This window comes from Pimephales promelas, chromosome 6 (assembly GCF_988280905.1).
Source record: "Pimephales promelas chromosome 6, fPimPro1.hap1.1, whole genome shotgun sequence".
NCBI classification, from domain to species: Eukaryota; Metazoa; Chordata; class Actinopteri; order Cypriniformes; family Leuciscidae; genus Pimephales; species Pimephales promelas.
In genome coordinates, this window is record NC_142774.1 from 22,685,522 (window position 1) to 22,698,242 (window position 12,721).

The 12,721-nt window shown below is 38.5% G+C and overlaps 1 protein-coding gene across 2 annotated transcripts in view; it reads right to left on the bottom strand.

Annotated features, from left to right (window-relative positions):
• Window positions 1-854: 854 nt before the first annotated feature.
• cbsa (cystathionine beta-synthase a) overlaps window positions 855-12,721 on the bottom strand; it is a 61,205-nt gene continuing 49,338 nt past the window's right edge. For both annotated transcript variants that reach the window (XM_039685269.2, XM_039685270.2), the window contains exon 15: window positions 855-3,030. In XM_039685269.2, the coding sequence (XP_039541203.1) occupies window positions 2,900-3,030 (131 nt within the window). In that variant the 3' untranslated portion in view covers window positions 855-2,899. The remainder of the gene's footprint in view (window positions 3,031-12,721) is intronic.

Below are 12,721 nucleotides of genomic sequence, written 5' to 3' on the forward strand. Positions count from 1 at the left end.
AAATTATTAAATGATCATTAACAAAGTATGAAAATACAATTATTAAACACATTATAGATATGCTTATAAATCAAGACAAAAGCACTTATAGCTGTATTTATGAACTCCTCATTAATGTCTATTAATGTTTTATAAATTATGAATTAACTGTTTACTCATGCTCAATGATTAATAGCGTGCAGTTATTATAAAGTGTTACCCACGGATGTACCAATACAAACAAATTAAACATCTCCAGGTAACTCTAGTAGATTCATTTATTTCGTTTGTTAAATAAGAGGAGATCTGAAATGTGTTGTTTTTGAAATAAAGTGACCAAAGTGCTCGTTGCCGCTGCGATCAGTTTCAGTGGATTCAGTGTTCTGTTGTGATATTCAAACGGACGCGCGCTCATTGCTCAATCCGTTGCGGGGACTGAGAGACTCATTACGGTGAAATCACAAAACCCAATGCACAAAAAAACATGTTCCTGCTTGAAATACAGCCACTAATAAACAATCGGTGTTGATGAGGAAAATAAACTATACTATTAGTAAGGATTAGAACCCAGAACCTGTGACACACATGGCAAAAGTTCTTCCTCTGGACCATTAAAGTTCATGGGGATATCTCATTAAATGACAAATTAAACACAATGTACTATTGTATACTATGCAACACGTCATGCCCTCCGTGAGAGGTATTTACGACAGTAACATTAAAAACAAGTACTCCACAGTTACTGTAGGGGTCGCTAATTGACAAAAACAGCATTCTTGCCTGGTGTGGCTTTATTGTTGAAAGTTGAGGTGAGGTACACTTGTTAACAGTAGTTTGCTATGTAGGCAACAAATATTTCATAATAACAACACCGGTAAAGGAGAAATAAAATTTTATTTCATTTCATTTATTTTTGAACAAGGACAATGCAAAATATACATTAACCTTAAAAAGGAGAGATGCATTTTACCAGGTTGTAGCACTTAAGTGCTGATTTCCACCTGTTTTTCCAAATCGTTTAAAAATAAAAAAATAAAAGTTGTGTAAGCATCTCATTCAACTGCGAAACAACAAACGTCTTTGTTTAAAGAAAATTGAGTTATCTAACGTTAGCTGACAGGCATTAGCTCGTTCAGTTCGGTAATAATGACAAAGAGAAGTGTCATTTTGCAGCCAAATCAGAAAATTGTACCCGGGATTTACATTATTTAAACGTTTAACAAGTCAATTGTTTACTTTTATGATGTTAAACAAACACAATTTAACCAAAAATAAACAAAAAGTGTTTTATATAGTACTTACACTTGAAAACTCCCGCGTCTCCGGTTTACAGCATTTTCAAATATAAAGACAACTCCTCCTCTTCCATGGCATCATGGGATAGTAAAATGCCCATCGTATGCGCACTTCAGAATCTCGCCGGAAGTAGTAGGCCATCCAGTTACTTTTCGCCTACTGTTTTTCGAATTCTATCCCTGCGTCCCAATTCGCTTACTTATACTACGCCCTAAAAGTATGTACTCTTTTTGTGACGAAAAAGTACATACTTTTGAGTGTGTGGCAAAAGAGTAGGCAAGCTTTGGGACATACTATCACGTCATCTTTAATGGACAGCTCTGTTGTGTTCTGCATGCATCCCGTCACCGTAAACTGCCCTGTCAATCAACTTGTCACAGTTAAAATCCTCCATTCAATCCAATTTGATTTCCTACTGTTTCGGAGCACGTTGATCTGCCAGTCTTGGGTCTTTCATGCAGATACTCTCCTTGTGTTTGCAATTTGAATATAATGATGCATTTAAAAAGTAATGGCTAAACATACCTTAAAAAAGTTCACAATGCCGCAGATGCAATATAAAGTGGACAACGTTGAATAATTCATTTTCGTCAGGTTAGATACTGATAATTAATCACTCAAACCTCTTGATCTAAACCTCTCAACATAACTGCGGGACTCGCGCTTCCTCCATGTCTGTAGTTTTTTAACACTTTTACTCGTGTTGTAGTTTTAACACTTTTACTGGTGTTTGTAGTTCTAAACGGAATCCTCGTCCAACGCGCGATGGGTTGTGGGCAATATCAGCCGTTAGAGTGTGCAATGGCGTTCGTCAGGTCCAGTTTTGTGTCCAGCCTCTCACGGGGATTTCGGATGCCCCAACGCCTGTGATGAGACGACTCAACGCCTGTGATGAGACGACTCAACACCTGCGATATGTTATGGCGCCGTTTGATTCATAAACAATATTTATATTTAATATTTATATTTAAACAATATGAATGTAAGCCAGAGGAGAACTGGCCCCCGACTGACCCTGGGTTCTCCCAAGGTTTTTTCTCCATCCAATCTGATGGAGTTTGGTTCCTTGCCACTGTCGCCTTGCTTTTGGCTTGCTTTGAGCTTGCTCAGTTGGGGTTATTTAGTGTTTAGCAATGTTGTTGATCTGTGTTGTGCTACTTTCATGTTATCACTGTGAAGCTGCTTTGATACAATCTGTATTGTGAAAAGCGCTATATAAATAAATGTGACTTGACTTGACTTGACTGGAAGTACGTGATTTCGGACGCAGCAAATGACTTTTTGTCAGCAAGGAAAACAAAGCAAAACATTGTCATGTAATTTAAACAAATGAATTGAATAACAACAATGCAACATACACAGTCATGGTCAGTACAAACTATTTATGGCTATTAAATTTAGTTCATTTACCAACCATTGGCAAAAAATATTTATTTTATACACTGTTCTGATGCCTGTAAATTTGTTTACAGGCATCAGGTTTTGGCTATAAAAACAAGAAATATAATTGTAAAAAGCAGTGCCACCCAACCCTAATGCCCAAGTTTAGATGTAATAGCCATATGACATCTATAGCTTTAAAGTATGATTCTTTCAGATTGATGCAAGAAGGGCTCAAATGCCTTCAGTATTCATCTGTTGATTCAGACATAGATCTCTCTCTTTTCTCTCGAGCAGTCACAAAGTTGAGGAGATCAATGGCTGTCACCACTCCAAACACCATTTGCTTTAGAGTGGAGGATCCATCCGTCAGGTCTGAGACAAAAAAACAACAACAAATAAAAACAACAGAAAAGCAATTAAAAAATATAGCTGCGAGCAGCGATGGCGGGCCCAAGCCGGTGGCACCGCAACCCCGGTTCCTTTAGTTACCTAAAGGCACCGGGGTGGCGGTGCCGAAGGCTTTGGTCCTTTCATGATTAAATGTTAAAACGGCTATTTTGACTAGTCACAATTATGTTACAGATATCTTAAATGATAATACAAACTATCCAAAATGTAATTACGACTAGACAGAAAGACGTTGTTGATATCTACAAAGTTAATTCCGGATAGGCAAACTTAGCTTTTAAATGTTTAAAAGGGCTTGCCATACAGGGACGTAGGCTCAGAGAGAGGCTCACCATATTCAAACCAAATTATCTGACTTCCTCTTGGTCCGAGCTAATGACTATGTATTAGAAAGTTGTCCGGCTTGAGGAGTACAATGTATATACCGATTTTTGTAACTGTAGATAAAACTAACAACCCCAAATTTGTCAAAAGGTGGCGCTATTTAGTCCCTGCACCATGCCCGTTTCTGAAACTTTGCACATGTCTACTGGCTAAAAAAATTTCAAAATTTTAAGCGTTGCCATGGCAACAGTATTAAAGATATCAAGAATCCATTTACAGGTCTTCATCTGCCGTGTATTTACATTATACGGATGAAGTTTGAAGCAAATCGGGTAAAAATAAGAAGGTGATTTCAAAGCATTTTGAAAGTGACACACTTCCTGCTGCCAGTTGGTGGCGCTATAAATTTGACTCACAATAGTCACATCCATGTGATCGGCCTCTTACAGCGAACACACTGCGGAAGTTTTATCAAGATCAGTTAATGTATGCTGAAGTTATAACACACTTCCTGTTTCACGTTTCTCGCCATAATTTCGTTTCCTCGCCACAGCCAAACCGTTTGAGAAATCAAAAATCCCCTCGCAAACTCAATGTCTTGACTTCATGCTGACCGAGTTTCATCGAATTTGGATCAGAGCTCTAGGAGGAATATTTCAAATTTCATTGCATGTGTTTTACAAACAACCCTCAATAGCCGACTTCTTCTTGGCTTTGGTAAAAAGTAAGAGTGTGAAGTATATATGAAACGATGAGATCAACATGTGTACCGAGTTTCATATTATTACATGCAAGCGTGTTTGATTTATGGACCAAGTTTTTGGACCCCGTTCCAGGGGGCGCTATCTAGCCCCCCTGCCACGCCCAGGTACCATCTTCAGCCCGGGCCTGATGGCTGTGGGATCTGACCTGTGTGCAAAGTTTCAAGAGTTTTCAAACCCGTTAAGGGCTCCAAAAGCCGCTAAGAGTCTCAAAGTCATAAAAAAAATAATTTTAAAGTTTGATGCGTTGCCACGGCAACAGTATCAAAGATATCAAGAATCCATTCACAGGTCTTCATCTGCTATGTATTTAGCTATACAAAAACACACTGCTGAAGTTTCATCAAGATCAGTTAATGTATGCTGAAGTTATAACACACTTCCTGTTTCACGTTTCTCGCCATAATTTCGTTTCATCGCCACGGCTAAACCGTTTGAGATATCAAAAATCCCCACACAAGCTTTCATCCTCAATGTCTTGACTTCATGCTGACCGAGTTTCGTGCCATGTGTTTGAATTGTCTAGGAGGAGTATTTCAAATTCCATTGCAAGCATTTTACAAACAAACCTCAATAGCCGACTTCCTGTTGGGCTGGGGTAAAAAGTAAGAGTGCGAGGTATAGATGAAACGATGAGATCTTCATGTGTACCGAGTTTAATATTATTACATGCAAGCGTGTTTGAGTTATGGACTGAGTGTTCAGACCCCGTTCCAGGGGGCGCTGACGAGCCCCCCTGACACGCCCGGATACCAGCTTCAGCCCGGCTCTGATGGCCGCGGGTTCTGACCCGTGTGCAAAGTTTCAAGAGTTTTTGAGCATGTTAAGGGCTCCAAAAGTGCCAAAAAGGTAGTAAAATAATAATAAGAAATATAGCTGCGAGCAGCGATGGCGGGCCCAAGCCGGTGGCACCGCAACCCCGGTTCTTTTAGTTACCTAAAGGCACCGGGGTGGCGGTGTCGCAGGCTTTGGCCCTTTCATGATTAAATGATTAAATGTTAAAACGGCTTGCCATACTCTATCTGTCGTTTCGACTAGTCACAATTACATTACAGATATCTTAAATGATAATACAAACTATTCAAAATGTAATTAAGACTAGTCACTTTTGTCAAAAGGTGGCGTGTTGATATCTACAATGTTAATTCCGGATAGGCAAACTTAGCTTTTAAATGTTAAAAGGGCTTGCCATACAGGGACGTACAGTAGGCTCAGAGAGAGGCTCACCATATTCAAACCAAAATATCTGACTTCCTCTTGATCCAAACAAATGACTATGAATTAGAAAGTTCTCTGGCTTGAGGAGTACAATGCCCCCCCTCTCTCTTTCTCTCTCTCACAGACACACACACACTTCGACGCTCGCGCCTCTCTCAAGCCGGAGTGTGTGTGTGTGTGTATGTGTGTGTGTGAACAGAGGAAACAGGAAACATAATCCGTTATTTTGTTCATAAAGGACAACATTCAGACTGCAAACTGTTTACCTATATTTGTGTACACTCGCACCCCCTGTGTACACTCGCACCCACCCCCTTGTGTACACTCGCACCCACCCCCTCTCTCTTTTTCTCTCTCTCTCACACACACACTTCGATGCGCACACACACACTTCGACGCGCGCGCCTCTCTCAAGCTGGAGTGTGCGTGTGTGTGTGTGTGTGTGTGAACAGAGGAAACAGGAAACATAATCCGTTATTTTGTTCATAAAGGACAACATTCAGACTGCAAACTGTTTACCTATATTTGTGTACACTCGCAATAAAATATCATCCTATGTCACAAACGTAATAAATATTGAAAAATAATGACACAAGAGTGCATTATAGCCCTATTTATGATTTTGAGTTTAAACTATCGCCCAAAGTGATTCTGAAAGAATGGTAAAGTTTATGCCACGGCAACAGTATCAAAGATATCAAGAATCCATTCACAGGTCTACATCTGCCGTATGTTTACATTATACAGATGAAGTTTGAAGCAAATCGGGTAAAAATAAAAGGGTGAGTTCAAAGCATTTTGAAAGTGACACACTTTCTGCTGCCAGTTGGTGGCGCTATAACTTTGACTCACAATAGTCACATCCATGTGATCGTCCTCTTACAGCGATCATACTGCTGAAGTTTCATCAAGATCAGTTAATGTATGCAGAAGTTATAACACTCTTCCTGTTTTATGTTTCTCACCATAATTTTGTTTCCTCGCCACGGCCAAACCGTTCGAGGTATCAAAAATCCCCTGGCAATTTTTTATCCTCAATGTCTTGACTTCACGCTGATCGAGTTTTGTGGCATTTCTTTGAATTCTCTAGAGAAGTACTTTAAATTATTCCATTGCATTTTTTTTTTCAAACAACCCTAAATAGCCAACTTCCTGTTTGGCTGGGGTAAAAAGTAATTGTGTGAAGTATACATGAACCGATGAGATCCATATGTTTACCGAGTTTCATATTATTACATGCAAGTGTGTTTGATTTATGGACCAAATGTATTGATCAAGTTAATCTGATTAATAAACTAATTATATAAAACTATTGTCAATGCACTACAACTAAACTAGTTATATGCCTTTACTTATAAAAAATAAAAATAAAAACTTATTTAAAAAATACCAGGCTAAAGAAATGTATTTTCTTTATGCAGGTCATACACACAGCAGTGAAATGGTTAAGCCCCCTCCCCCTGCACACACACACTCAGACACACACACACACACACACACGCACACGCACACGCACACGCACACACACACACACACACACACACACACACACACACACACACACACACACACACAGACAGCCAAAGACACAGAGACACAGAGACATGTAGGCTCAGAGTGACCATATTCAAACAAAAATATCTGACTTTCTGTGGGTCCTAGCTAATAAGTGTAAATTAGAAAGTTGTCCAGCTCGAGGAGTACAATATACATACCAATTTTTGTAACTCTAGTTAAAACTAACAACCCCACTTTTGTCAAAACTTTTGCTACTGAGCCCTCACCACGCCCGTTTCTGAAACTTTGCACATGTCTACTGGCTAATAAATGTGATGTGTCTGTCGAGTTTCATGCAATTTGAAGCATGCTAAGGGTCTCAAAAGCATCCTATAAGAATGGTAAAGTTTGATGCGTTGCCACGGCAACAGTTTAAAAGATATCAAGAATCCATTCACAGGTCTACATCTATCGTATGTTTACATTATAGTTCCTGTTGGGCTGGGGTAAAAAGTAAGAGCGCGAGGTATAGATGAAACGATGAGATCAACATGTGTACCGAGTTTCATATTATTACATGCAAGCGTGTTTGAGTTATGGACCGAGTGTTCGGACCCCGTTCCAGGGGGCGCTGACGAGCCCCCCTGCCACGCCCAGGTACCAGCTTCAGCCCGGCTCTGATGGCCGCGGGTTCTGACCCGTGTGCAAAGTTTCAAGAGTTTTCGAGCACGTTAAGGGCCCCAAAAGTGCCCAAAAGGTAGCAAAATAATAATAATACTAAAGAAGAATAATAATCCCAAGGAAAACAATAGGGCCTTCGCCCTTTCAGGGCTTGGGCCCTAATAATGATAGTAATAGAAATAATACCTCATTTAGAAACAGTGAATGCACAAGTCAAAACCAAACACTCGTACCATGCATATTAATAATTTACAGATATTTCCACAGGTAATGATTATCAAATACCAACAATGGTATACGAAATACCACAAGGGTACATAACAATAATTTTCAAATACCAACAATGGTAAATTGAGTACCACAAGAGAACATAGTGACAAACAACTACCAACAATGGTAGAGGAAATACCACAAGGGTAAATAAATGACAATTAATCCAACAATCCACACAACATAAATACAATCAAACCACATTGTCATTGTAATGGAACCAGACCTTTTGTTTGTAAAGACGTTTGAAATTGTGAATGCCTTGACACTGCTTTAATTCAATCCCCAGATTATTCCACAAAGTAACCCCACAAACAGACATAGAAAAACTCCTCCTGGTGGAACACGCCTTGGGTACCACAAAGTTTCCACATCCTCTCAAACTGTACGACTGCTCCTTATGAGAAAACATATTTTGAATGTTCGCAGGTAATAGATAATGATACACTTTGAACATAAACTGTGTATTATAAAATTTTACAAGATCCTGCATTTTTAATAGCTTTGATTTGAGAAAGAGAGGATTTGTGTGTTCATAATAGGCGGCCTTGTGTATAATTCGTATAGTTTTTTTCTGTAGCAAAAAAAAGTGACTGTATTACATTTTTGAAATTATTGCCCCATACCTCTACACAGTAGGTTAGATATGGCTGTATTAAAGCACAATATAGGGTATGGAGTGCATTATAATCAAGGATGTGCTTGACTCTACTAATTTTGGCAAGGCTTTTGGAGACTTTGGTTGTTATATGTCTGACGTGGGCATTCCAACTTAGCTTGTTGTCAATCGTAACCCCTAAGAACTTTATTTCCTGAACATTTTCAATGTGTACTCCATCTATCTCAACCAGTTTCTGTGACTCAGCTTGATACTTCCCAAAAAACATCACTTTGGATTTATCGAAGTTTAAGGATAATTTGTTACTTTCCATCCATTTTTTAAATTTACTTAGTTCTTTGTTTATAACACTAATCAGTTGCTCCAAACTATCGTTACTATAAAACATATTTGTATCATCAGCGTACAATACACATTTTACCAATTGAGAAACATTGAAAATATCATCAATATATAAATTAAATAATTTGGGGCCCAATACTGACCCCTGTGGGACACCACAAGCAATGTCAAGACATCCAGAAAAAAACTCACCCATTTGGACAAACTGCACTCTGTCGCTCAAATAACTTTTCACCCATTTCCCAGCAACCCCCCGTATTCCATATCGTTCTAATTTCTTAAGTAATACATCGTGATTAATGGTATCGAAAGCTTTTTTAAGATCTATAAAAATTCCTATTGCATGTTTTTTGTTTGATATAGCCTTCGATATTTCTTCTGTGGCATCAATTATGGCCATCGAAGTAGATCTGGTAGGCCTGAACCCATATTGTCCATCATTAATTAGCTTATGCTTATCTGTAAAACTTTCTAGCCTTTTATCAAAAACCTTTTCAAGGATTTTTGAAAACTGGGGAAGTAGAGAAATGGGTCTGTAATTAGTAAAGTGATTCCTATTTTCGTTTTTAAACAATGGTATGACCTTAGCAATTTTCATTTTTCTTGGCACACAGCCATTTTTAAGCGACAGGTTACAGATATATGTTAGAGGCTTTATGATATTTTTAATTGTCTTTTTTATTAGTACCATATCAATGGACTGACAGTCTGTCGATAACTTGTTTTTGGATTTCTGAACAATATTCCTTATTTCACACTCACTGACAGGAGAGAGAAAAATAGTACAGTCATTTCTTTCAAAGTTCAGCTCTAGTTCTTGGTTAGGAATTTTGGCAGCTAAATCCGGTCCAACCTTTACAAAAAAATTATTGAAATCATTTACTAAATTATTCATATCATAATTTTCTCTGTTAGGGTCAACAAAAAATTCTGGATAATCCGTCGTATTTGATCCTTGCTTAATAACACTATTTAATACTGCCCAGGTTCTTTTTATGTTAGATTTATTAGCAATTAATAGTTTTTCATAATGATGTTTTTTCGCCATTCTCATTATAGCTGTCAATTTGTTTTTATACAGCTTGTATCTGTCCTCAGCTTCTTTGGTTTTCAATTTAACAAACAATTTATAGAGGATATTTTTTTTCTTACATGCATTCTGCAGGCCTTTAGAAATCCAAGGGCATTTTAGTTTTTTTTTCGGTTTACTATATACTCTGATGGGACAGTGCTTATTGTACAAAGATGTAAATATTTCTATGAAATTATTGTAAGCCACATCAGTCTGCGTCTCCCCATAAATAGTGTTCCAATCTTGTAACCTTAATTCTTCATTAAATACATTAATAGCTTCCTCAGTTCGTACACGTCTATAGTTCACACTGCAAGTTTTAATATGTTTATAAACATTACAGTCATAAATAGTAAAGACTGGTAAGTGATCAGTAATATCGCAGATCAATAGACCATTAACTGTTTTGTTTAGAAGGTTGTTAGTAAAGATGTTATCAATTAGAGTTGCACTATGAGAGGTAATCCTACTAGGCTTTGTGATGGATGGAAATAACGACATACTATACATCCTATCAACAAATTCACAAGTAGGTTTGTGGTTGTTAGAGTTCAGAAGGTCAATATTGAAGTCCCCACATACAAATAATGGCTTACTTATGTGTTCAGAAAACAATTTCTCCATCCATTCATTGAATAAGTCTACACTTGATCCAGGTGACCTATAGACACAGCATATAATAATATTCTTCTGCTTTTCATTTTTTAGTTCAATAGTTACACACTCCAGGACATTATCAAGTGCAATTGACAGGCTATTTACTATTGAAAAATGTATTGATTTATGGACATACAGCGCAACGCCACCTCCTGTCTTGTTTTGTCTATTGACGTAATTGAGGTAGTAGTCATTTATTTCAAAATTGACTCCTTTGTCATCTTTAAACCAAGTTTCAGATATTGCTATGACACTAAAAGGATGACTAAATGACTCTAAGTAATCACGTATTTCGCTGTAATTGGAGTACATACTTCGACTGTTGAAGTGGATAATAGACAATTTACCTTTTGTCATCAAATTAGTATTATACTGTGCCTTAGTATAATACTTGCAATTAATATTAGCATTGGAGAAAAAATTATTGTCTGGGTCAATGTCTGTTTCAGTGTCATGATTATTGAATTCTGTATAACTAAACATATTCAGGTCCAACAGTTGGAGTTCATGGATTCTCCTTAATAGTTCAGTATTGTTGTCTTTTGGATTGGACATATTGTATAGTTATAGATCAACTGTACGTCAAAAATTACCTTGATGTATTCATGTCGGCATTGCGTTGACTCTTTGCATTTACTGATACTTGTCCAATTCCTCCAAATGTCTCACGGTAAGAATCTTAGCTTCCTCCGCCGAGCCATTCAACTTAATAAAGATTTTGCAATTAGTTACCCATGTTTGTTGGATTTTATGATGTTTCTTGAGGTCTCTTGCTTTCCAGGCTATTTCGGCATTCTTCTTTGTCAAGTGTTCGTTCAAATAAACATTTGTTCCTTTGAGTTTGCGTCCTTGCTTCAATAATGCTATCTTATTCTTCCGATTGACAAATCGAACGATGACAACGGACTTGCTGTTACTCTTCCTTGGTAGAGGGTGACATGCTTCGATATGATCCAGGTTAAGCTCCACTCCTTTACTCTGGAGAAAACTTTCCACCTGTTGCTCCACCGAGCGAGACTCCAGCTCTGGATCATCTCCATTGTCCCCGACCACAGCGCGTGCATACGAGCGTGGTTTGATCGGAAGACCGGTGATGACCAGGTCGTTCATCCGGGAGTACTGCTCGAGCTCGTTCACCCTCCACTCCAAATCCACAATCCGTTTGTCTTTGACTTCTATTTGGAGCCGTAGTATTTTCACCTCCTCCACAAGGGCCAATAGGTTTTCCTGCTGCCTCCGGATAGCAGTTACTTCTTCGAACAAAAGATCGATGGACTTTTTTATGTCCTCGCTGTTTTCTGAAGTGTTTTTCTTCTGCCGACTCATACTGAGAATAAGGCTTTTGGATTAGAATTTGAAATCCGTAAAACATCAGTACAAACACTCAACGCCGTGAGAACACGCGTGCTTGATTCAGTGTAGCGGAAGCGTAAAAGTAAAATCTGTGTAAAAGGTTTTGTTTTATGATTATAATAATCATAAGGTTTAAACTATGGTCTTTTGTCTCTGCTAAGTGCTGGAGACCAGCTCACAGACCATGCATAAATTATGATAAGCAAGAAGTAGATCCACCTCCTGAGATCATGCCATTACCCATTGGCCTGAAGTTTCTTGGAGGTTGGACTAGAGTTTAAGTTAAAGATCCGAACAAAGGACCTCATGTTCGTGTTTTTGTTTTGTGTTCAGTTCAGTTCGTTCAGTTCTGTAACTGTTAAGTTTGTGCCTCTCTCTAAAACCAGCAAGAGAGTGTTCTGTTCGTGCTTATCTCTGAAACAAAGAACATGTCCGCATGCTTCTACATCGACTAGACCAAATTCGACCAGCAGACGAATAACCCATCAAGATCAGGGTTACAATTCAGCTCAGTCAAGCCATCCGACTCGCCTTACTTTCATTTCTTTCCTTTCTTTCCTTTTTCGTAAAAGTCTCGTTTCAAAGTTAAGTTTGCAACGCGCTTCGAATTGGAAAAGACTCTCATTCGCTTGCTAATCACACGTGACCAGCGGCGGAACTTCCATCCCTGCACTTCAAAGACAACCCGCCACGAGGACCTGGGGAACCGCCCTTCGACGCGACGCAGACAAAGGAAATTCCCTCAGCCACTACAAAGCGCAAGTACTCCAGGCTCTAACTGAACTGGTGCTTTAATGTTAATTGAATAACCTCTCTAAGAAATGAAGGTTCAAATTAATGCTTGGTGGTCCTTTCAGGTGA